We start from the raw sequence: 26598 nt of genomic DNA, 5'->3' as shown, positions 1-26598 counted from the left end.
GCTAACATAACATGCCCGTAATGTCTGTAGCCTGTAGGAGGTTCATGTGAGGTCATTGGAAAGATTTGAACGTGAGTGAGCATTTTCATGCTGAGAGGCAGATGAAATGGGAGCTAATGTCCACAAATTCTGGAAGCAAGTTAGGATACAAAGGCTCCAGTTCATGATGGGATAAAGATTGGTGATCAGCAAGGACATTGGGAAGGTTGAGTCTTATAGTACCTGCATCATGGGTGAAGATTTTTGGCATTGAGATGGGGAAGATGTGGTTGAAATGGAGAAAGTAATTTGAGGTCTTGCTGCTGTATTGGAAATTCAGTGTAGGATCAAGTCAGGTGCTGAGGCCGCAAACGGCCTGAGATGGTTGACAGGTAGGGAGGAATTGGTGGTGAAAGAAACTTGATGCAGGGGTTCCAAGACAACGGATTTCTGCATTCCTTTGGCAAACGTTTGGTTCATCCAGGACCAGATGTTGAATAGGGAGGGGCTGAGAGAGCTTTAATCAAATGAGTTATGAATAAGATCTAAACATGGAAATGTCATGTTTGGGACAAACCATGTTGTATTTTACATCATCAACATGATATTTTGAGCAAACAGTCCAAAGGGTTTTTACATGGCTTCCAGACCTTCGTGACATTCTACAGTATATGGAACCTTCTGTGGTGACTGCTCCCACTTCAGAGTGTCCTTCAGTGCACACTCCAATTTAAGTAAGTGCCAGTCTGTGGCATTTTGTTGTGGGTAGCTTATGCTCGAAGATATTTTGGGCAGACCAGAATGTGTCTTTGACTTTTTCTTCCCCAGCAGCAACTGACTTTTTGGTGTGCACCCTGGCTTCAACCTGTGAAGTTCAGTGCTATACAGTTATGTGCGATGTACCTTGACAAAGACCAAAGCATCCCTTCCCACATTTTGGTAGGCAATGGATGACTCTCAATCCCAGTACGGAGTTTTGAAAAATTAACCTTTGTCACCTACAATGTGGTGAATCTTTGGAATTCTCTTTCCAAGAGGGTTTTGGAGGCTTGGTTGCTAAATTGAAGACAGATCTCAATAGACTTTTTTGTAAATTAGGGGAATCAAGGGATATTGGGTGAGTACAAGAAAATAACAGTAAGTTGAAGGGCCAAATGGCCTTGCACTGCTATTTATGTTGTCTTGTTATTGTTATGTTGGGCCGTAATGAGAGCACACTGAGTGTATTTTGTACAATTTTAGTTCCCCAAGGATGGATATAATGCTGTAGAGGCACTGTAGCAAAGATTCACCAATGGGTATCTGACCATTCAGCCCCTCGAACCTGCTCTGCCATTGGCTAACCCAATCTTTACATCCACTTTCTTTGTCCAGTGTCCATAACCCTTGATTCGCTAACTGATAGATTTCTAACACAAGGAGTACCTTTTCCTCACCTCTATCTTAAACAGACATTCCTTTATTCGGAGACAATGGCCCCTGGTTCCAGACTTCCGCTCAGCATTTACCAAGAATGTTTTGTTAATAAAATCCTCTCATGCTTCTAAAATCTAAGCTTTCCATATGCAGAATCATCCCAGTGACCCTTCCTCATGACATCCAATCAAATCTGCAGTGGGTCATGGTGCAATCCTATCGCCCCAATTATTTGCCTGATCCTCCTGCCACCTACCTATGCTAGGGTTAAATTACAGTGGCCAGTTCATTTACCCACCAGCATAGCTTTGAGCTGTGGAAGGAAATAGAAGCAGCAGAGGAAACAGGTGGAGTCACAGAGAGAAGTGCAAACTTCTCTCTCTCTCTCTCTCTCTCTCTCTCACTCACACACTCTCTCTCACTCACACACACACACACACCACGAAAGATTAGGATTGAACCTGGCTCACTGGAGCGGTGAGGCAGCAGGACTACCTGCTGTGCAACTGTGCACAGGCTCTGTTATCTTTGCACTGTCCAAATTCTGCCACCTGCATTAAATGCCTTGAATATCCTTCTCAAGGAATGAAGAGTCCCTTGGTAACAAGGTGTTTGCTAGGGGGTGGGAGGGGACACTGGAGAATTGCATCTTTTCGCAACTGCTCCAACGCTGACAATTGGTGCTGCAGTAATACAAACTGCAAACGCTGGCAACAGGCAGCCTCTGTGGAGAGAGTTTATCTCACCACAGATGTTACATGACCTGCATTTTCTGACGGTTTCTATTTTATTTCAGATTTCCAGCATCTGCATTTTCCTGACGTGCCTGGTGCTGCAGTGCGCCCCCGGGCCGCAGGGGGGGCTCGCACTCGGCGTTGCGCCTTTCCCCCGCCGGCGCGCACGCAGCGCGGGGGCGCGCGCGCCGCCCCGCCCCGCCCAGTGATTGGTGGGTTTGTGACGTGTGCGCGCAGCCCGGGGAGAAGCTGCGGGGACGCGGGCCGGGGGGGGGTGGGGAGAGGCTCCGGGTGGGGGGGGGAGAGAAGCGCCGGGGGACGCGGGGAGGGTGGGACGGGAGAGGCTCGGGGAGCGGGGCCTGCGCGCACCGGCGGGCGGAGAGGCCGTGGGACGGAGGGCTGGCGGCTCCTGCCGACGCGCTGAGGGAAGGGGGCGGCCGTGGGCGACGGCCCGCTGGTTCTGAGGCCAGCCTGGAAGCATGTGGTTCCTCATGCCCTTCGACAGCCTGGTCTGTACCCTGCTGGGCATCTCGCTGACCGTCTGGATCACCCTCCTGCTGGTCTTCATCATCGTGCCTGCCATCTTCGGCGTCTCCTTCGGCATCCGCAAGCTCTACATGAAAACCCTCCTCAAAGTTTTTGAGGTAGGTCAGGCTGCAGTGGGCAATGAGGGGGCAGACCCTCGGCCCATGGAGTTACTCGGCTATTTTAGTCCGAGTCTTCGCTTGTTCTTAAAATAGCCAAGCAATTCCATGTCTGGCGGCAGGGAAGGACGGTCTGATGATGGAGATGGTGTGGCAACTTCATGGGATAAGTGTTTCTTACCCAGTTTGTGCAGCCCCCTGAGAGGGGTGTGATTAGAAGGCACGTGGGGCCCTTGTTTATATAAGATGAGACTTCAGAGCACAGAAACAAGGAAGTTGTGCTCTGCTTTTGTAAGAGTGGATAGGACCAGAGTAAGTGTATTTAATTTTAGACACGTTTTCGGAAGAATGACAGTTCCTTGTAGACAATGCTGGGATTTACCAAAATGGTGTTAGGAATAAGAATAGGAATAATTAAAGAATGCATCACTGCAGTAATGAGGCAGCATATCCAAGGACGTTCTTCAAATGAGGCCGTTTGGGTAGAGTGTAGGAAGAAACGAGGATGATTACTTTGCTGGGGATGTACTTACGAGCCTTCTAACAGTGAAAGATATGGAGCAGTTATATTGGCAAATCAGAGGGGTGTAAGGTTAATTGAGCTAAAATAGTAGGGGATTAAAACTTACCCTATTGTTTACTAGTTTTTCTTGGTGTGAAAGGCTTAGAAGGAGTGGAATTGTTAAAGTGTGCCCAAGTGAAAACTTTAAGCTGGCATAGTACTACCGGAAAAGGGGCAGTAGTGGACCCAGTGTTCAGGAATGTAATCGGGCAAGTGTTTGAAGTGTCAAAGGGAGAACATTTTGAGGGTGGAGACTGTTAAGTTTCATGGTAGTTAATGAAAAGGTTAAGGATAGTCCAAAAAAGGTTCTAAATTGGGGAAAGACTGAGTTCAATATCACATGACAGGACCAGGCAAAAGTACATTGGGAGCAGCTAATTACTAGTAGGTGAAATAAAATTGGGTTGGGGGGGGAAGGAGGTGGGGGTTGTGGAGGATAAAAGAACATATGGAAAGGAAAGGACTATTGTTTATTTGGAGAATAAAAACCAGCTTATTCTGGTTGTAGCCAACCAACCTGTTACTACCGCTTCATTGCTGCTCAACCATCCCTTGTCCTTTCCACTCCATCCATCAACTTATTCTTTCTGCTTAAAGATTTTCAATGTTTATCCACATCCTCTTTAAAAGCTATTCTGAATTCTGCACAATTGCTGTTTCTGGTCAGGAAATTCATTGTTTAGTCCTTCTATGTAAATAAATTCCAACTGTCCTTTAATTCTTCTAGTGATCAGTTTTTTAGAACCTTTCATTATCAGTTCACCATCCATTGAAAGTGCTTTTTACTGATTTTGGTCCATCAAATCCTTTTAGTTTTGCACCCTTCTAGTAGATCATCACTCGTCCTGTTTTGAGGCAAGGTCACAGACCAGATTTCCAGCATCGTCATTTCTGGTGAAGTGTCATGGACCTGATATATTAATGGTGCCTGATCTGCTGAGTGCTTCTGACAATTTCTGATTTTATGCCACTTAACCTTGTCCCACAGAGGCTGAAGCTATTTATTTTTGCTTTTTGGTGACCTCATATAGTGAATTTCTTCTGCACCTTTTCAGTAGGAGTGGCATCCTTTCTAAAGTAAGCAAATTTGACACAATATTCTATGCTGACGTTTAATCAAAATTTTGTTTAGGTTTAGACTTGCATCTTTGCTTTTATACACTATACCCCTTTTTATAAATCTTATAATCTGAATATAGAGTCATAGAGAGATACAGCATGGAAACAGGCCCTTAGGCCCAACTGGTCCATGCTGACCAAGGTGCCCGGATAAGTGTGTCTCCTGTTTGGCCCATATCCTTCAAAACCTTTCCTGTCCATGTCCAACTGCCTTTTAAAAGTTGATATTGTACCAGCCTCAACCACTTCCTCTTGCAGCTCATTTCCATATATGTAACATCAGCTGTGTTTTTTAAAAAAAATGTTGGCCCTCCAGTTCCTATTAAATCTCTCCCCTCTCACCTTAAACCTATGCCCTTTAGTTCTTGATTCCACAATACTGGGGAAGAAGACTGAGTGCATTCACCCTGATAGAGTCATCCCGAACGTGGGAGAAAACTGGAGCACCCGAAGGAAACCCATGTAGTCGCAGGGAGAAAGTGTAAGCACCACACGCACAGCATAAAAGGTTGGGATTGAACCCAGCAGCAGCTCTACTAGCTGTGCCACTGTACCGTCCTCAGCTTGTCATGCAGCTCTTAACAGCTACATCTCCTCCTTTATCTATCCCATTTTTAAGATTTGCATAACATTGTTCACCTGCTTCTTTCAACATTTTAAAATCAGGGTCCAAGATTGGGGAAATGGGTCTGTGTCTGATTTCCTGCAGCGACTTCAGTTGCACTGTGGAGGAAATTCAGACCATTAATGCTGTACATGTAACAGGGATCTTTTGTTTGCTGTGCAATAGCAGAATAACTTTGTCCTTAGTGTTCTGTTGGAGTACACTTGTCATGGTCCATAGACAGGTGAGCCCTATGGATCGTGTCACAGGCAGCAAATCTGCTGGCAAAGGTGGTTGAAGAGACTCTGGTCTGTAGCCAATTCCTTTCAAGTTGTATAATAAGTAGTGTTAATACCTCATATTTAATGTTGCAGTAGCATCAAAACAACTGTAATCTAATCTTGGTTCTAGTTTTTATAAGAACAAAGTTGTAATCATATAACAATTATATATCATTTGAGAGATTAGATTACAGTTTAGAGCAAGCATTTTTTAAAACAGCGCAGTACATATTGTGCCAGTTATATTGAAGTTTGGGACCCTGTCTTTTTGTGTGCGGTAAATGTCTGTTTTTGAACAGACATTGAAACCCTTGTGTTCCGATAAATGAAGACATTGACATTTTTGTTGTGAAAGATTCTATGATTTGTTAATCAGAAGTTTTGTAAATCTTTCACTGTATTTTCAAGACCACAGAGAAGATCTGAGTTGAGATAAGGCAAGGATTATTGTCAGTTGCCTACTCATCAACTCGTAGGCTAGTGAGCCCTGAAGCAGAAAACCCATGTTTTAATAAAGTTTAATGAATGTTTTCTTCCAAACTTATAGGAACTAGCTCCTTCTGCGCTTTTTAAACAAAAAAAATTGACAAGCTGGTCACAGTTCCTCAGTGCAACCCTTTCTTAAAGCATCTGATAGTCCTGCATTCTCTCACTCCTAGCTTTCTGGCAATCCAGCACCCTGACAGTATATTGTTCCCTCAGTATTGCCCCACAAGTGGTGTAGAACTGCCTGTTCACGGTGAGGCATACTCCTTAATTCTGGCACTCAGAGTGCTTCACTCCCTCACTGTCAACCTGGTTATGTGCTAAAATCTCTGGAGCGGCACTTGAACTCAACAGCATTTCATCTCGGAGAGTGCTATTCATTGAGGCACAGCTGGCATTAGACACCAGAATTTGATTCTGCCTTTAGATAATGTCGCCAAAGGCCATGTTGATGTGGAAGTGATTGTGTGGAAGTTGTGGGGAAGTGGTGGTGAGTAGTTTGTCAGGCAAAAGCTGATCAATATGTAACTTAAACAAAAAAGCTTCTGTTTTTTACAATCAGTATTTCTGAAGAAGGAGATGTATGGATGACTTCTTGGTCAAAGTGTAATCATTTCTGGTGTTAGGATAATTAGAATTATGGAATGAGGCATAACTGGAGGCTATTCAGCCCATCGTGCTTATGTCAGTTCTTTGATAAGTTATGCAGCTAAATTCATCAAAGCAATCCCTCTAATGTTGATGTCTGGGAAAATACTATTGTAGACTTGCTCCTCTCTCCTCTTTTCCAGTGTTGTATCCATATTACCACTGTCTATTATGTGGTACATTGTCAAACACCCTTTGGAAGCCAATGTACAACATTTGACAAACCTCATCAGTACCTCATCAGTTTTTTTTAATATGTTCATGAGATGCTGGCACTGCAGCCAAAGCTGACATTGATTTCCAATTCCTATTGCTCTTGGGAACAATTTATGCTGTGAAGTTACTCCTCTTGTAAGAAGGAAGATCCTGAATCTTGATCAGCATCAGTGAAGGATTAGAAATGTATTTCTTAGTGTAGTTAGTGATGGTGAGTGGTCATGAATTGGGGAAGAAAGTTTGGTGAGTTGCTGTAAAGCATCATGTTGATGGTTTACACTACAGTCCTGGTGCGTCATTGCTGAAGGGAGTGAATACTTAAGGTGGTAAATGGGTGGCAAGTCAAATGTTGATGCTTTGTCTTGGGTGGTGTTGAACTTGATTACCTTTTATTTAGGTAAATGGAGAGTATTCCATCACATGTCCGCTATGCCCTTGTGGACACAAGGTCTTTAGAGAGTTGGAAAGTGAATTGTTCATGTTGTCAGCTTCGGATACGCTCTTGTAGCCACAGTGTTTGTGTGGCTGGTCTGTTGCATTTCTGGTCAATTGCAATAGACAAGATGTGAATGTTACTGGCCATGTATCATCCCAAGCCTGCGTACCAACCAGGTCTTGCTGGAAGCAGACTGGCATTACTTCATTATCTGAGCAGTTTGAAGTTAAACTGCATCCTGTGGAATTCTTAGTTAACTGCTGAATAGGTCATTGAACTAATTCAAGGTGGTCAGACCTCAGGTACTTACCTGAGAAACTCCTGGAGCAATGCTCCAAAAAATGCAATTACCTGCCTTTGTGCTAGGTGTGACTTCAGCCAATAGAGACCCCCCTCTCTTCTGATTAGTGATTTAGTGTTATGGTGCTGGAATTTTTTTTAGTTTTTATTTTTGGTTCATTTCAGGGTGTGAAACAGAGTCGTACTTTTCAGTTATTGCTTTTATTAATAGTTATTAAAATGGGTATTTTTGCTTGTTTTAAAGAACAAATGTATAAAGTTGAAGTTTCTGTAATGGCAAATAATATCAGCAAGTCCATGTTTACACTAATCTGGATATTCTTCCTTCTCTAAATAGCATCACCTTTTTTTGCCCCACCCATCCAGTTTTTCCCTGCCCTGTTATCCCTCGTCTTACAATTAATGATTTTCTATGCTGGGCTGCAGGACATTGAATACTTGTGTAATCCTGATAAATGCAAGGTGATGAATTTTGGGAGGACAAATAAGGCTAGGGTATTCACATAAATGGTAGGGCAATAGGGAGTATTGAGGAACAGAGGGATCTTGGTGTACAAGTCCAAGGATCCCTGAAGGTGGCAGTGCAGGTAGATAAGGTGGTTAGAAAGGCATACAGACACTTGCCTTCATTATCTGGGGCACAGCACGGGAGAGGAGAAGGAGGGTCGGTGAGGAGGGAGAGGCAGCAGTATGGTGTGATGCAGTTTTAGAAAACAGCTGGCATACAGTGTATAATTGTGATTGCCATATTATAGGAAGGACATGGTTGCACTGCAGATGGTGTTGGGGAGCCTCACTTGGATGTTGCTTGGGGTGGAATGCTCAGGTATGAGGAAAAACTGGAAAGGCTGGGTTTGTTTTCTTTGGAGTGGAGGAGACTGAGGGCTGGGAGGACCTTATAGTATACATAATTATAAGGGATATATGGTACAGTAAGAAACTGCTCTGCATAGCAGAGGTGTATAAATAAGATCAGAGGGTATAGTTTAAAGCTGAGGGGTGTAAGATTGATGTGATCTGGGATAGAACTTCTTCATCTAGGTGGTTGTAATCTGGAACATATTGCCTGAGGGAATGGTGAAGGCAAAGACACTCCAGTTGGCAAGGGATAGAAAGCTACAGGGCGATGTGCTGGTAAATGGGATTAGTATAGATGGGTGTAATTGATGGTTGGCATGGACACAGTGGGTCAGAAAGCTTGTTCCTGTGGTGTATGATTCTGTGACTCCATGGTTGGTGTGGGAATTGGGACTATGAATCTACTTTCTCTGCCATGTAAAATTGTTATGCCAATATACTTGGATCCCCTTAATTTGTGAATGATTTCCGACTAGAGAGAATGCCATATTAGATGTAGTATTAGGTAATGAACCAGGTCAGGTGACAGATCTCTCAGTGGGTGAGCATTTAGGGGACAGTGTCCACCGCTCCCTAACCTTTAGCATTGTCATGGACAGGGATAGGAGCAAAGAGGACAGGAAGATATTTAATTGGGGAAGGGCAAATTATGAGGCTATAAGGCTAGAACTTGCAAGTGTGAATTGGGATGACATTTTTGAAGGGAAATGTACTATAGCGATGTGGTCATTGTTCAGGAATCTCTTGCAGGATGTTAGGTATAAATTTGTCCCGGTGAGGCAGAGAAGGAATGGCAGGGTGAAGGAACCATGGGTGACAAGAGAGGTGGAACAACTAGTTAGGAGGAAGAAGGCAGCATACATAAGGTTTAGGAAGCAAGGATCAGATAGGTCTCTTGAGGAATATAAGGTAGCAAGGAAGGAGCTTAAGAAGAAGGGGCTGAGGAGAGCAAGAAGGGGACATGAAAAGGCCTTGGCGAGTAGGGTTAAGGAAAACCCCAAGGCTTTTTTCACATGTGAAGAGCAGAAGGATGACGGGAGTAAAGGTAGGACTGATGAGGGATAAAGGTGGGAAGATGTGCCTGGAAGCTGTGGAAGTGGGTGAGGTCCTCAATGAATACTTCTCTTCAGTATGTTCTCAGTATGGAGGATGTATTGGAGCTGTTAGAAAATATTAGGACAGATAAGTCCCCAGGGCCTGACGGAATATTCCCCAGGCTGCTCCGTGAGGCGAGGGAGGAGATTGCTGAACCGTTAGCTAGGATCTTTGAGTCCTCGTTGTCCACGGGAATGGTACCGGAGGATTGGAGGGTGGAAAATGTTGTCCCCTTATTCAAAAAAGGTAGTAGGGATAGTCCAGGGAATTATAGACCAGTGAGCCTTACATCTGTGGTGGGCAAGCTGTTGGAAAGGATACTTAGAGATAGGATCTGTGGGCATTTAGAGAATCATGGTCTGATTAGGGATGGCTAATTAGCATGGCTTCATGAAGGGCAGATCATGTCTCACAGGCCTGATAGGGTTCTTTGAGGAGGTGACCAGGCAGTTTGATGAGGGTAGTGCAGTAGATGTGGTCTACATGGATTTTAGTAAGGCATTTGACAAGGTTCCACATGGTAGGCTTCTTCAGAAGTTCAGAGGGCATGGGATCCAGGGAAGCTTGGCCGTATGGATTCAGAATTGACTTGGCTGTAGAAAGCAGAGGGTTGTGATGGAGGGGGTACATTCAGATTGGAGGGCTGTGACTAACAGTGTCCCACAAGGATTGGTTCTGGGACCTGTACTTTTCGTGATGCTTATTAATGACTTGGATGAGGGGGTAGAAGGGTGGGTTGGCAAGTTTGCAGATGACACAAAGGTTGGTGGTGTTGAGGACTATCGAAGATTACAGAGGGGCATTGATAGGATGCAGAGCTGGGCTGAGAAGTGGCAGATGGAGTTCAATCCAGTGAAGTGTGAGGTGGTACACTTTGGAAGGATAAACTCTAAGGTGGAATACAAGGTAAATGGCAGGATTCTGGGCAGTGTAGAGGAGCAGAGGGATCTGGGAGTTCATATCCACAGATCCCTGAAAGTTGCCTCACAGGTGGGTAGGGTAGTTAATAAAGCTTATGGGATGTTAGCTTTCATAAATCATGGGATTGAGTTTAAGAGCCGTGAGGTAATGATGCAGCTCTACAAAACTCTAGCTAGACACACTTGGATTAGTGTGTCCAGTTTTGGTCGCCTCATGATAGGAAGGATGTGGAGGCGTTGGAAAGGGTGAAGAGGAGATTAACCAGGATGCTGCCTGGATTGGAGAGTATGGATTATGAGGAGAGACTAAGGGAGCTAGGGCTTTACTTTTTGGAGAGGAGGAGGATGAGAAGAGACATGATAGAGCTATACAAAATATTAAGAGGAATAGATAGAGTGGACAGCCAGCGCCTCTTTCCCAGGGCACCAATGCTCAATACAAGAGGGCATAGCTTTAAGTAATGGGGTGGGGGGGGGGGGGGTTCAAGGGAGAAATCAGAAGAAGGTTTTTCACTCAGAGTGGTTGGTGCATGGAATACGCTGCCTGGGGTGGTGTTGGAGGCAGGTACATTTGTCAAATTCAAGAGATTACTAGATAAGCATATGGAGGAATTTAAAATAGGGGGATATGTGGGAGCAAGGGGTTAGATAGTCTTAGGCGAGGTTTAAAGGTTGGCACAACATTGTGGGCCGAAGGGCCTGTATTGTGCTGTACTGTTCTATGATTGTATGATTTAAACTGTTCTTTTAGAGAATTTGAATACCTTTGTTACAGCTGTTGAATTTTGCAGTTAGTGTTAAATCAGTTTCCATACATCTAACTTGCAGAAATATTTTACTTCGGAGTATTTGTAAAGACTTTAATGGTTGCAGCGTCTTTTACATCTGAGTTGTGGTATTGGTTACTGAACAGCTGCCACCTGTTTAGCTGTTTTTAAACTGTTCGGGACAGCACAGTGGTGCAGCTGCTGCCTCAGCCTCAGTGATCTGGGTTCAACCCTAACCCCTAGAGCTGTCTGTGCGGAGTTTACGCATACTCCGTTTCCTCCCGCGTCCCAAGGACATGGTGATTGACAAGTTAATGGACTGCAGTAAATTGGCCCTAGAGTGCAGCAGAGTGGATCTGAATGAGTGGAGAATTAAAGTAGAATACTTGGAAGTGCATGATTGATAGTTGGCTTGGACTCACTGGGCCCAAGGACACATTTCCATGGTGTGGGACTCTATAAATGGTTCTGTTGACACTATTAGAACCTACTCAACTAAAGTGTAGGAGGCAGTTAGATAGTCCTATGGACCCTTTGGTTGGAGTTAATTTTCAGGGCATATGGGAAACTTCAACATCTGCTGTCTCTGCTTCACAACCAACATTGCTCAAACCTCAGACACTGTATTATAATATGCAGATAATGTGTCTGCACGTACTGTGAGGTCAAGCTCTAAACCTTTGTGTATCCCTTCACAGAAGAATATGAGAGAATGGGCCTCTTCTGAGCAGGTGTAGGCCATGTGGCCCAGAGAGCCTGCTCCACCATTCAGCAAGATTGAGACTGATCTCCCTCAATGTATTGCTGCACTACTCCCATCCCCCTTGATTCTTTTGTATTTGGAAACCTATCGATGACGAGACCTTGGAAAATGTGAAACACATTCCATCTCTTTGAAGCCAACTTTCAGTGGAGGCAGGCATCAGTGATGGAATTCAGTTCTGCCTTCAGTGCATTGGCATCGCCTTCAGCTGCCTCTGAAAGAGTATGAAGACCTAGGCCTCAAACCAAGCAACTGAATGTGTAGTCCACTGAGCAGCACAAATCCCCACCTTTCTGTCAGCCTCAGACATGGGCAAGGAAGCACTTCAAAACAATTCTGCTTCTGAAAAAATCCTTCAAATTACTGGGAGGGTAGGGAAACCACTGTCAAGATTCTCAGGTTCAAGGTACAGATCACACTTAGTTGCACCTGTTGGGCAAGCCACATTGTCTGCTTGAGTGACAGCGGTTTTCTGAACAAGTGCTCCATTCTCAACTTAGCAATGTCAAGCCATCTACAGGATGATGGAAGGTGCACTTTGAGGACATCTTCAGAGCCCTAACATCTTGCTAACTCATGGGAATCCCAATGCCACAGTCACTGGTGGAGCAGCATTGAGTCTCTCTGAAAGCGTGGAAACCAAGCACAAACAATGGAAAGAGTGTGCAAGAGTTCAAAGCACTCCCACCTGTTTTGTCAAACACCACCTGCTCCACCTGTAGCAGTGTCTACATCTCCCATAGGATTCATTAGCTACATCGGGACCTATGGAATTCAAAGGAGAGGCTGTTAACAAAGAGCTCTACAGACCCGGTTAATAGCACCAATAGTTAGTAGCAGTCAAAAACAAGCTCAGTTCAGGTGTCGGAGTCTAGGAACAGACCCAAATCATCATATGAAATTTTAGTAGATGGATTAAATATTTGTTCACCCGATATGGAGTCCCTGGACTAACCTCACATTTCAAATGCAAAATTTTAAACATAATGATCCATAAACATGTGATAGCCTCTTTGTATTCTAGCTCTCCTTGACACAAAGACAAAATATAAGGGAAATGGCAGCACTGAAATCCAGCTCGTACAATATGGGTAAATGCAAATGTTAGTGAGGATGTTGTAGGCAAAGCCCCAAGGATCCATTCAGACTGGCAGCTTGTATTTATGGAGCATTCCATCACATTGGGCCAACTTTATACCAACATCTTGCTTTGATGTTGGTTCTGTGATAAGGGGATGGATTTGCAGCAGCAGTCTCTTGTATTTTGTTGTAAGCAGAGTGTGAATATAAATAGTCCAGTGACCAACAGGATTCAGCCACAGTCCCACATTTGATTAGTTGTCACTCAGGATAGATTTATGCTTTGGATTGAATTTCTGAACCATTCCATGGCCTATTAGAAGGAGCATTTAAAAACTGCCTATTTTTATCTACAGACGTTGGTACTTTGGCTCAGTAATAACTGCAGTCCTGATCAACATTAATCACCAAATTTACAAACTGATGCTGTGTTTAAAGACAAATCAAAATTTTGATTGTGACATGAATGGTTCCTTAATGCTAGAATTATATTTGAATTTTTTAGTGTTGTCCAATAAAGGAGGTGCCAACCTGGTGAAGCTGCAACATAGGGCATATGAATGCTGAGCAACACAAAGAGCATGCACTAGACAGAACTAAGTAATCTCACAACCAATAAATCAGAGCAAAGCTCAGGTCATAGTGCATCTAGTCGTGAATGCTTATGGCTGTTGTGAGGAAGAGCCTTCAAGAATATCCCATCGTCAATAGTTGTAGGTCCAAGCAAATGAGTGTCAAAGGTGAAGCTGAAGCATTGACAACCATGTTCAGCCAGAAGTGTGGAATTGATGATCCATATTCACATCCTCCTGAGATTCTCACCATCAAAGAAGCCAGTCTACAGCTAGTTTGCTTCACTACATCAACAGAGGGCTGAGGCCAAGAGGACTGGATATAAAAGAAGTAATGGATTCAATTATGGAATGGGCAGGGGAGTGGGTCTCTGAGCAGTGGTGAGGCAGATGAGAAATTGGGGGTAAATACTGCAGTCAATGAGAGCCAGTTTAGTTGATTACATAGCTAGGAGCATGGCAAAGAGAGAGGAAAGACTGGTGGTTTAAACTGCATTTATTTCAATGCAAGAGGCTTAACGCAAGGTGCGTGAGCTTGGGGCATGGATCGGCTCTGGGGACAGGAATGTTACAGCCTAAACAGAAATGTAGCTGAGAGAAGGGCAGGGTTGACAGGCCCATCTTCCAGGATACAGATGCTACATGTGTGACAGAGGTCCAGATAAGAGAGGAAGGGAGTTGCCTTTTTGATGAGGGAGGACATAACAGTGCTTGGAGAGGATATTCTTGGGGTAGAACTTATAAACGAGAAGGGGATGATCATTTTGATGGGACCATATCATAGGCCTCCTCATTAGTGTGAATTAGAGGATATGTAGGGAGATCGCAGATGGCTAAGAGAATAATCAGGTAGTATTAGTGGGAGATTTTAACTTTCCTAATATTGACAGAGATACCCATAGTGCAAAGGGCCTAGATGTGTTCAAGAAAGTTTCCTTAATATAAGGATGGCACAACACTGGACCTCCTCTTGCGAAGCGAAGCAAGGGAAGGCAAGTGACTGAAGTGTCATTTGGGGAGCACTTTGGGACCAGTGACCATTACTATTTTAAAACTAATCGATTTATGGAGGAAGATAGGACTGGTTCACAGGTTAAGATCCTACACTGAGCCAGGGCCAATTTTGGAGGCATTAAATAGGATCTTGCAGAAGTTGATTGGGTGAACCTGTCTACAGATGAAGGGATGTTGGCAAGTGGGAGGTTTTTAAAAGTGCGATATCAAGAGTCCAGGGGCAGCATGTTCCTGTTAGGATGAAGGTCAAGGCTTGCAAGTTTAGGGAACCCTGGCTGTCAAGAGATGATGAGGCTCTGGTCAGGAAATAAAAGAATGCATGCATTGGGTTTAGGTAATTGGGAACGAGTGAATCCCTCTGTATATATCCCTCGATGATTATACGAAGTGTAGGAGTACCTTAAGAAATCAGGAGGGCAAAAAAGAGGGCCTGAAATGAATCTGGCAGGCAGGGTTAAGGATAATCTCAAGATCCTACAGGTATATTAAGAGTAAAAGGGTAGCTTGGGAGGGAATAGGTCCCCTTAAAGATCAGCATGGCCATCTTATGTTTGAAGCCGCAGGAGGTGGACAAGATTTTTAATGAGTTTCTCTCATCAGTTTTTTGTATTGTGAAGAAGATCATGGATGCTAGGAATTGAGGCAAATGAGTTGTGATGTCTTGGGCCATCAAGGAGGAAGTATTGGCAGCCTTAAAGCACATTAAGGTGGATAAATCCCCAGGGCCTGACCAAGTATACCCTCTGACCTTGTGGGAAACTATGGAAGAAATTACAGAGGCCCTTGCAGAGATAATTGCTTCATCTTTAACCACACATGAAGTTCTGGAAGACTGGAGGGTGGCAAATGTACCATTATTTTAAGAAGAGCAGCAAAGACAAGCCAGGGAACTACAGGCCAGTGAGTCTGACATTGTGGTGGGTAAGTTACTGGAGAAGATTTTGAGGGACCAGATGGACCAGTATTTGGATAGGCGAAGTCAGATTTGGGGTAGTCAGCATGGTTTTGTGTGTGGGACATCGTGCCTGACAAATCTAATAGTTTTTCAAAGAGGTATGCAAGAGGGTAGATGAGGGTAGGGCAGTGGATGTTGTCTATATGGACTTTAGCAAGGCCTTTGATAGGCCTCGCATGGTCTGGAAGGTTAGATCGCATGGGATCCAGGGAGAGCTGGCTGACTGGATTCGTAATTGGCTTGATCGTAGAAAGCAGGGGGAGATGGAAGGCTGGTTCTCGGGCTAGAGGCCTGTGACTAGTGGTTTGCCATAGGGATCATTGCTGGGACCTTTGTGTTCATTATTTATATAAAAGATTTGTATGAGAATGTACAAGGTATGATTAGTAAGTCTGCAGATGATACTAAAATAGCTGGTATTGTAGACAGTGAAGAAAATTATCAAAAATTACAAGGGAATCTTGATCAGCTAGATAAGTGGGCCGAGGATTGGCAAATGGCTTTCAATTTAGATAAATGCCAGGTGTTGCATTTTGGGAAATCAAACCAAGGAATGGCAATGCCTGGGGAGTGTTGTGGAACAGAGGAGTGCAAGTACATAGTTCGCTAAAAGTGGTCTCACAGGTAGACAGGGTGGTGAAGAAAGTGTTTGGCATGCTGGCCTTCATCAGTCAGGGCATTGAGTACAGGAATTGGGACATTATGTTGCAGTTGTACAGACATTGGTGAGGCCACACTTGGAGTATCGTGTACAGTTTTGGTCACCCTGTTATAAGAAAGATGTCGTTAAGCTGGAAAGAATGCAGAGAAGATTTGTGAGAATTTCACCAGGACTCGGACCTGAGTTGTAGGGAGGGGTTGGGCAGGCTAGTACTTTATTCTTTGGAGTGTAGAAGACTGAGACCTTAGAGGTGTAGAAAATCATAAGGGGCATAGGGTGACTTCCACCCTACCCACAAATTCTTTTGGACTATTTCCAACACTATTCTCCCTTTCCTTGATCTGTTTGTCTCCATCTCAAGGAGTGCAGATTAAAGGGTCTCGACTCGAAACATCGACTGTCCGTTTCCCTCTGCTGATGTCGTCTGACCTGCTGAGTTCCTCCAGCAGTTTGTTTTTTGCTAGGGGACCAGCTGCTTGTCCTGTTACACAGAGCTCTTCCTGGAGACAATGTAAGTACACAGATGAATTGATAGCTGCCCTCAGAGTGTGATATTGAGGCTTGATAACTTTAATTGCACATTAAATTCATTATTGAAATGGAATGCTTTCCCATGTTGTTCCCAGGCAAAGGGAATTTAATAGACAGGTATATCTGACAAGGTTAAAAAAGAGCAAAAGGGGCTGGTTAATTTGATTGTACCTTCAATAAGCTATATAGTGTGGACTGAATGCTCCCGTTTATTGCTGTGTAATTCAGTGTCTGGTAAAGCATTGGTTAGATGATGAATCTTAATTGGAATCACAGAAGAACCCTCCATTCTATGGGACACTTTGTCTTTTCCTGTCCCCTGTTCTTGTCACTTATCTTATAGTATTTCTAAATTGTAGGATTGGTGATTGAACATAAATTAAAGGTAGTTTTGAGACATGAAATCCTTTGGTCAAGAGATCATTGAAATATTTGAATCTTGATGTGACTGTCATGAATAAGGATTTTGACATCAAAGGCCCTGAGACTACAATATAAACTTAAGAACGGGACACTGCAGGAACAGGCCCTTTGGCCCACAATGTCTGCACAGAGCATGATACTGAATTAAACTAATTCTCTTCTGCCTGTACGTGATCCATATTTCTCTATTACCTGCTTATTAATGTGTCTAACAGCCTCTTAAACACCACTACCATATCTGTTTCCACCACTCCCCCCGGACGCCTGTTCCAGGCACCTACCACTCTCTGTGTAAACATGCATCTCCTTTCGATGTTCCCCCTTTCACCTTCAATGCATGCCCTGACATTTCTACCCTGGGGAAAAAAATTCTGATGCCCTATCTTTGCTTCTCATAATCTTATAAACTTCTATCAGGTCTCCCCTCAGCCTCCAATACTCCAGACATAGATAGATATCAAGTCAAAGCTGTTTCAGATATAAAACTTGGTACATTTCTCTGAGATGTAAAGAACATGTGAAATTGATGGGAAGTTAACATGTTAAACCTGGAAATTGTTAAATCTCTTCTATTGTTGAACCCTTGTATTGCAGATAGCACAATGAGTTTTTTGTACAAATTTCCTAGGTGGTTTAATTGGCAATGCACTGTTTAGTATTTCATTGAGTTACCTGCGTAGTGTTCACCTGTGGGTAAACTTTGAAATTGGATAACGCCTGGAAACAGAGGTGTGATTGATTTTTCCCTCCTTTACCTGTGAGCTTGAGGATTTAACATTCAGTCAAACTCCTGAGCTTTGAAGATGATGGTCAGTGAGCCAAGCTGCACAATGGTGAAGCTACTAGAGCTGCTGCCTCTTAGCTACAGCAGCACGGGTTCACTACTGACCTTTGCTGTCTGTGAGGAGTTTGCATGTTCTCCCTGTGACCTCTTCTAGGTGCTGCAGTTTTTGCCCACATCCCAAAAGTGTGTGGGTTGGTAGGTTAATTGGCTATTGTAAACTGCCCCAGGAGAGTTGATATGAATCTGGGACAGTAGCTTACAGGGAAAATTAGTGAGGAATGGGATTGCTCTTTGAGCTGGCATGGACTTGATGGGCAAAAATGATCCTCTTTTATGCCATAAGGAAATATGGAGCCAGTCTGATGATGTGGGCTATCAGGCTGTTGTGGAATCCTTTGTTCTTTAAACAATACGTTAAAGTGTTCTTGTACTTTATTGTGATTAAGCTAGTTTTACTGGTTCAAAAAAGACATGAGTCTGTCCTATGGAACTATACAAATGCCATTTGAAAATCCACTTCACACACCAACTACACACTTCAAATACTCTTTCCATTACTTAATCAAAAAATTTACTTGGGCTGCCTTTAACAAATTGTTGTTATCTGTCATTTATTAAACCCTTTATTTTCTCCTAGATTATTGTTTTGAAAGATTTGATGTAAGGCTGTAGTTGCCAAGTTAATCTCCCTTCCCTTCATTGGACTAAGTTCCAACATTTCAAGTCCTCAGTTCCTCTGGTATCACTTCTTATCCAGGAAGGATTTAAAGATTCTGAATAGTCATGCAATTTCCACCTTTATTTCCGTCTAATCCAGAATGTATCCCACCTGGACTAGTTGACTTTTGAGTACTGCCAATATCTTGAGCCTTCTCTTTATCTATTATATTCAAATCATGTACTGTCTCTTCTTATCCTGCTATGTTAATGACAACCATTGTTGTTTTAATTACCTGCTACACTCTGACTTCGACCTCTGAAATTTTCCTCTTGACTGTTCCAACAAAGCCCATTATCAGTCTGAGGAGCAGGAACGATACAGCCCTCAGAACTGAATATTGAATTCATCAATTTCAGATAATCAACCTTTTCAGTTTATACACTTCTATGACAAGTCATCAGCTGGTAATGTTAACTCAGGTTTTCCTCTTTCCAGCATTCCCTTTTAGTTCAGATTTCCTGCCCCTGCAGTATTTTGGATCCTGCAGTTTTATTTGTATCCTTAATTTGAATCTCCTCCAGACAGATTATCTGCTGTTAACAAACCTTCAGCTGCCTCTCTAAGCCAACATTACCATTATTTGCTGCATTTAGCCTCTCTTGGGCTCAGTCATATCACAGACATTCCCTTTGTCTTGCTACTCCTTTCTCTGCAACAGAAAACATGCTTGTTTTCTAATTTTTCCCAGATTTGGTGAAAGGCTGTTGACCTGAAACATTGACTCTGTTTCTCTCTCAATTGACCTGTTGAGTATTTCCAGCATTTTTCTTTTTATGCTAGATTAATGGCATCTGAAGTTATGTGCTTTTGGATTGCTTATAAATAGTCTAGTTCACTTTCAAGCTTTTGACAGGAAGAGGAATGGAGTAGGCAGAGAGGGAGTGGCATTTGTGACAGACACTTGAACCCGTGATTTAATTTTCCTCAAATTAAACATTGGGAAATTTCTTATCAATGTCTCAGACTGTCTGGAGACTTAGATACAATACAAGGGTTGGAAGAGCTGGTGCCTTTGCTTTGGGTTTCTTTCTTTAATTGCTCTGGGATCATATCTCGACTGCACCAAAAGCACCTTCTCTGGGAAGGCTTCCTATTGCTCTTTTAATGTTATACCTTTCAATCTTTAGTTGTAATCCAACTGTGCCAGAACACTTTTCATCTCATTAAAATTAGCTCCCTTCCAATTGCATATTTTCATATTTGATCATTCTTTAGTTACTTTCCATAACTACAGAAACTCTAATGACACTGTATCTTGATCGGTCTCTGAAAGAAATTGGTCCACGTGGTTTCCAGGAACTAGATGCACTACTGCTTCTTTACTTGTTGGGCTGGAAACACACCAATGAAGAAAATTTTCCCAAATATGTTTCAAGAAATCTGGTCTCACTGGGGAATTGTTGTTCCCCTCCCCCTTCCCCCACTAAGGCTTTAATGTAAGCTGAGGGGTCCTGTACTGGGAATGAGCTGTTAAATCAGGGCTTTATCTGCCTGTGCAGCTGGATGATAACAATGAAATGGAAATATTTGAAGAGGAATTTCTCTGAATCTTGATAAACATTCCTCCCTCAAGTTATACCACACACAGAAAAAAAGAGCAAACTGATTATTCTTTCTCATTTTTGGGAGCTTGATGTGTGCAAATGATTTCAAACATTCATAGTCCCTAAAAAGTATGATGGGTCAAGGTATCAAAAACAAGAGGGCATAGTTTTAGGTGAGAGGTTGGAGATTTAAAGAGGATCTTCATGGTATTTATTTTAATGTGGGGTGTGGTTGATATTTGGAACACGCTACCAGAGGAGGTGGTGGAAACCGATGCAAACACTGCATTTGAGAGGCAAATGGGATAAGTGTATATGGCCAGAAAGTTCAACATAGACGTGGTGGGCCAGATGGCCTGTTTCTGAGCTATACAGTATGACTCTGTGGATTCAGGTCCCTTTCATAGCATTTAGTGTAATAATGTTTTGCAACAATCTGAACAGGATGGTTCACCTAGGGTTTACTGTAGTTCATTGAACCAGTCGCGGTGTGTGTAGTGATATAGGCACTGTACAATTGATACAAGTCCTAAGGCAGTGAGTATCCAGTCGCATTCTGTGTCAGCTAATATCTTTACTGCTGCCTTGGCTTCTAATTCTTGCTGTCATGCTTGGCCAAGCTGCTTGCAAAATTTGTGAGAAATGGGAGAGCAGCCTCAGCTAAGGTTTCCTTTGCACTGTTCATGGCCAGACTGTCCTTGTCAGTTTCAAAATTCTTTTCTCCAAAGCTGTGATTAATTGAAGTATCAGTTGCCCAACATTCTTTGACCAGTCAGGGATTTGCAGCTGTGTGGATTCCAAAAAGTTGCCAGATTGCCATAATTGCCAGATTGCATCATTGGAGGTGGTAGCTATTTATTGCTGAGATTTTGTTGTGACGTTAATGTTTAATGTTGAAATCTATCTGGTACTCGGTAGATAGGTTTATTGCACAAAGTGAAACTGAGCCATGTAGGTCAAAAAGGGTTCAGTGTCTGGATTATAGTGACTCCCCTGATCTCAGTCAGGTTGATGGTAGACATGATGCTTAGACTTGATGCTTAGACTTGATGCTTCTGGGCTGGGGGTAAATCACCCAAGGTTCCCATTCCTGGTCACTTTCCAGTGATTTCCTATGGGAAACAGTGTTGTATATCCATAGGATAAGGGCAGAGTAGGCCATGACCATCAAATTATGCATTCTGTCTAGCAGATGGATTAAAAAAAACTCAAAGGGTGTCCATACCCGATACAAACTCTGTCATCGTGTGACCTTGAAGATGGATTTATTTTTAACAGTGATGAATTGATTCATCATGTGCATCAATACTTAGGCCTGGAGCAGCAGTTGCTCACTGTTTTAGCTGTGGACTAAGTCATGAAGTCATACAGTGCCCACCAAGTCCATGTTGACCATTTATACAGCATTAGGTTCATAGCCTTCTATGCCTTGGTGATTCAAGTATTTGTCTAGGAGCTTCAATGTTGGAAGAGTAACTGCCTCCACCACCACCTATGGCACTGCATTCCAGATTTCAACCACTGAGGGGAAAAAATAGTCCCCCTCAGATGCCTTCTATACTTGCAACCCCTCATCTGAAACTTGTGCCCTCTTGTTTTCGATGTTCCCTCTCTGGGGAAAAAGGTTCTAATTATCTATCTTATCAATCCCTCTCATAATTTTATATACCTCTATCCAGTCACCCCTCAGACTCCTCCACAGCATAATTTCAAAATTCAGCATGAAATATCCATCCAACTTCTTTCTGAAAAACAGAACTTTGCATTACCATGTTGTGTACACCTGCAGAGCTCTTGATGAAGGGAAGATTGAGAATTTGTTTCAGCTTTGATCATCAATAGTTATTGTTGGGCAGGAACAGTGGAGTCAAAGACATACCAAGGCATGCTGTGGAGTCACCATATTGTTGATCAGTAAGAATCGAATATTTATATGTTCTTAGCTTGCCTAGAAAGCCGAAACATTCAGTAGGTCAGGCAGCATCTGTGGAAAGAGAAATGGTTGACATTTCGGGTCCGAGACCCTTCAGCAGAACCTTTGATTTTTGCTACCAGTCCCAGTAGTCTTGGATCCTTCTCTCTGTGGGCTGAAAAAAGCTAAGTACCTCGGCTTGGTCAATAGTTAAAACACAGAATGTTTAATCGGATGAAGTTTCTGTCTTTGATGGCCTCTCATCTTTGTAATTATTGTGTCAATCAATATGCCTTTGTTTTATTTTTCAAACAAAGATTGGTTGCATTCTGTTTTATTTTTCAGTGGGCGACTCTGCGAATAGAAAGAGGAGTCCGGGAGAGAAAACACCTGATCTATAAGACTAACTCTAATGGTAGGTGCCAAATGGGGAATGGACTGCTATTTTGACAATGTGTTGCTTTGAGGAGGAAACAAGGAGTCATCAATTGAGCAAGCTTTATAGTTAGAGGTGATTTGATCTTAAGCAGAATTTGACAGATTTGTTAGGGAGTTTAGTTTCCTATTCAGTGGTGGGGAATTGGGCACCATTGGTGCATAGAAATTTTCAGTAACAGCAAGTAAAATTTTCTAGACTTGTTGAACGTCAGTTTTTAGTTGCATTCTGCAAAGAAACCAAGGTTGCCTTTTAAAATATTGGTTAATGTGTAATGCCTCAGCTCAAACTGCTGCAGTTAGGACATTTGAAGCCAGAAAAGCCTGATACACAGATCAAACATACATTCATGTTTGATTAATCTGTTGGGGATTTTTTTCCTTAGCCTGTATTGTGACATCTCTTGATTTTTAAAGAGCTTTAAGTTCTTCCTCTGTTGCTAATATCTCCTTCAACAGATATTTCTAGATTGAGTTGTTAAAGTTAGGTTTTGAGCATGGTAGTCTGCCTGTTTTTTTTATGTAATGTCTTAATATACCTGCTGACTTTTCCACAGAGCTTTCACCACTTCAAAAATTCTTAAATTGATATATTTTGAAATTTGGAGGAAACTGTTGCAACAAAATAAGTCAGTACTGAACGTTGAATACGTAAGAATTACAAGGACTGTACAATGTAGATGGCCCTGTCACTCAACCATTCTCATGTTTGTGCTTCATACAAGTTCAGTTTTGAAAGCTTCCCAAAAACTATTGAGTCATAGGATTATAGAATTGTTATTCCATCAGAGACTGTTCACCTCATGGAATCATTGCTGGTACCATTGGCTGATTCCTGTTTATTGCTCTAACCCTGTTGCCCTGCAAATTATTTTCATCCTTGTGCCTGTTCAAGACACTGGTTTGATTCTGTTTCAATTCCAGTGAATTCCAGTTCGCTTTCTTTATTAATTTTTCAGGTTCTGGGCTTTGGCAAAACCAGTGTTTCCTGTCCATCCTTAATTGCCTTTGTGCATTTTGTACATGGTACACTCTGTAATTGCTGGCACCAGTGGTATTGAGAATGAATGTGTGGGGTGATGGGTGGGTTATAAAATCAATTGGGCGGCTTTGTTGAGCTTCTTGGTTGTTGTTGTTGTGCACAGTATTTCATCCCGCTCCTGACTTTTGCCTTGCAAGTTTGGGGTATCAGGAGGTGAGTTACATCAAGCCACAGTTGGTCCCCCTTCTGACATGTTCTTTATGTGACTGGTCCATATGAGTTTCTGGTCAGTGGTGGCACTCAGGGTGTTGATGATGGGAACTTGATGATCCCAATGCCATTGAATGTCAACAGTAAATGGTTAGACTTTATTTTGCTAGAGATTGTCATTCTCTGACGCTTAAAGTCATAGAGGCGTACAGCACAAAACAGGCCCTTCAGCTCAGCTGGTCCATGCCGACCAAGATTCCATCTGAGCTAGTCCCATTTGGCCCATATTCCTCTAACCTTTTCCTATCCATGTACATATCCAAGTACCTTTTAAATTTTAATATATCTGCCTCAACCACTTCCTCTAGCAGCTCATTCCATATACTGAATCAGGTTTATTATCACTGATATATATCGTGAAATTTGTTGTTTTGTAGCAGCAGTACAGTGCAAGACACAAAAATAACTATAAGTTACAAAAATAAATAGTGCAAAAGAGGAATAATGAGGCAGTGTTCATGGGTTCATCAACCATTCAGAAATCTGAAGGTGGAGGGGAAGAAGCTGTTCCTGAACTGTTAAGTGTAGGTCTTCAGGCTCCTGTACCTCCCCGATGGTAGTAACGTGAAGAGGGCATGTCCCGGGCGGTGAGGGTCCTTAATGATGGATGCTGCCTTCTTGAGGCACCGCCTCTTGAAGATATCCTCAATGGCGGGGAGGGTTGTTCCCGTGATGGAGTTGGCTGAGTCTACAACCCTCTGCAGTCTCTTGATCCTGTGCATTGGAGCCTCCGTACCAGGCAGTGCTGCAACTAGTCAGAATGCTCTCCACCGTACATCTGTAGAAATTTGCAAGAGTTTTTGCTGACAGACCAAATCTCCTCAAACTCCTAATGAAGTAGAGCTGCAAGCATGCCGCCTTCGTGATTGCATCAATATTTTGGGCCCAAGATAGATCCTCTGAGAAACAAAGGACTGTAGATGCTGGAATCTAGATGAAAAACACTATGATGCTGGAGGAACTCAGCAGGCCAGGCAGCATCTGTAGAGAAAAGTGGGCAGTCAACGTTTCAGTCAGGACCCTTCCTCGGGACTGAAGATAGGGAAAGGGGAAGCCCGATATATAGGAGAGAAAAGCAGAACAGTGGCAAGTGAACAAAAGAGGGGAGGTGGGGCGGGCACGAGGTGATGATAGGTAGATGCAGGTAAGAGATAGTGATGGGCAGGTGCAGGGGAGGTGAGCAGAGCAGATCCACTGGGGGATGGGTCAAAGGTAAGGAGAGAAAGGGAAAAAAGGGGCTAGAGAAAAGAGAGAAAGGCTTAGGAAAGGGAAGTTGTGGAATTTAAATTCAGTTCATCATCTAGAGTTTTTTAAAAAATGGCCATGGGACTGTCTGTACATGACTCTAGATGTACAGCAATGTGATTGACTCTTAAATGTCCTTTGAAATGGCCTAGCTAGCCATTTTATACGTCGTTAAGAGATGGGTTATAAATGCTGGCCTTGCCAATGATATACACGTCCCAAACATATTGAAGTCATGGTTAGTCTTGAACTTGGTGCAGTTCACACTCATAGGCTGTGTTCCCTTTGGGAGGCGGGTGCATGTCTCATTTTAAGTAAAAACATTTAAAAGAAAAAAGTAAAAAAAGAGCAGATTTTGATTGTTTACCAAGCAGAGGAATACCAGTAGCCATCCAATTGTACAGTAGAAATCATAAAGCTAGCCATTTGCAAATGGAGTTAAGGTGTGAGTGATCTGTGTAAGTCAGTGTCAGAGGTTTCCCATGCTTCTCGCCAGCAATGGTGCTGATGCATTATGTTTTATGTTATAGGTATTATAGAGAAGGAGCCCACATCTCTGGAGGAGGAAATAAAGCAGATGAGACGGAGTGGGAGCAACAGAGCCCTGGACAGTTGGGAGTTTGAAATGTCTGATATCTTCTACTTCTGCAGGAAGGGTGTCGAGACCATTGTGGATGATGAAGTAACAAAGCGATTTTCTGCAGAGGAATTAGAATCTTGGAATTTGTTGACAAGAACAAATAATAATTTTCAATACATTAGCCTTCGTCTGACTATCCTTTGGGGACTGGGTGTTTTTGTACGATACTGCTTTCTACTTCCACTGAGGTAGGTATAAATTTGTGACATGCTGTTGTTTCTAGTTACAGTGGCTTGTAGAATGAGACTTGTTCATGCAGCGTTCGATGTTCTTGATATTTAGAAAAGTACATTCAGTGCAAAATGATCAAAATGTTTTGCAGATTCTTGGAATTTCTCCAGATTTTTGAGTAGTTTTTATGAAATACTATGTGCTAGACCTGTTTAAATTAGCATCTCTGGGCAGACATGCACGTGGGTAACAGGTTTGATTGAATAAGTTGCCCTATGACTGAGCTGCCTTACCACCCCCATCCAGATTTTCTGTACTTCATTCCTCCTCCATAGTTTTGATTTCCAAGGTATTCACTTCCTTTGTTGTAAGGTGTTCAAAGCATGAAGCATTGTAAAACATGAAAGTGGGTTTTTTCCTCTCCCCAGTGGCCATACAGTAAATAGTATCCTAGAAATGAAAGGCAGACCTTGAGCACCACTCTTCTTAAAAATGCTGCATGATAATTTCTCAAAGTGGTTTGAAAGTCACAGAAAAGACTGTTATAGCCTATCCTAGATTAAAGCAGAGGTAAAAGAAGCATTGGGGAGCTGCTGTTGACATCTGGATTTCAGCAGAAGAATGAAGGAAATAGAGAAGACTTTAATAGTCACACTAAAAGAGTGGATCTGGGAGTACATTGAGATTCCCATACCCAGCTGTAAATCTCCAGTGCTTACTAATACTGGAATAGTGCAAAGTATTTGGTGGCTATAGATTTTGTTTTGTTTTAAAGAGAAAATGGGTTGGGATTGGAAAATCTAGCTTTGCATCCCAATAAGTGGTGGAGA

At 42.8% G+C, this 26598-nt stretch overlaps 1 protein-coding gene across 1 annotated transcript in view; it reads left to right on the top strand.

The window, feature by feature from the left end:
* The first annotated feature begins 2443 nt into the window (after positions 1–2443).
* The window catches only part of gpat4 (glycerol-3-phosphate acyltransferase 4), an 83108-nt gene continuing 58953 nt past the window's right edge, over positions 2444–26598 (top strand). The window contains exons 1-3 of the mRNA XM_052040799.1: positions 2444–2773; positions 22371–22440; positions 25488–25785. Of these exons, the coding sequence (XP_051896759.1) occupies positions 2609–2773; positions 22371–22440; positions 25488–25785 (533 nt within the window). The 5' untranslated portion in view covers positions 2444–2608. The remainder of the gene's footprint in view (positions 2774–22370; positions 22441–25487; positions 25786–26598) is intronic.

Source organism: Pristis pectinata, chromosome 29 (assembly GCF_009764475.1).
Source record: "Pristis pectinata isolate sPriPec2 chromosome 29, sPriPec2.1.pri, whole genome shotgun sequence".
Lineage (NCBI taxonomy): Eukaryota > Metazoa > Chordata > Chondrichthyes > Rhinopristiformes > Pristidae > Pristis > Pristis pectinata.
Note: the sequence above shows the minus strand (reverse complement) of the source record. Positions and strands in the feature narration are given on the sequence as shown.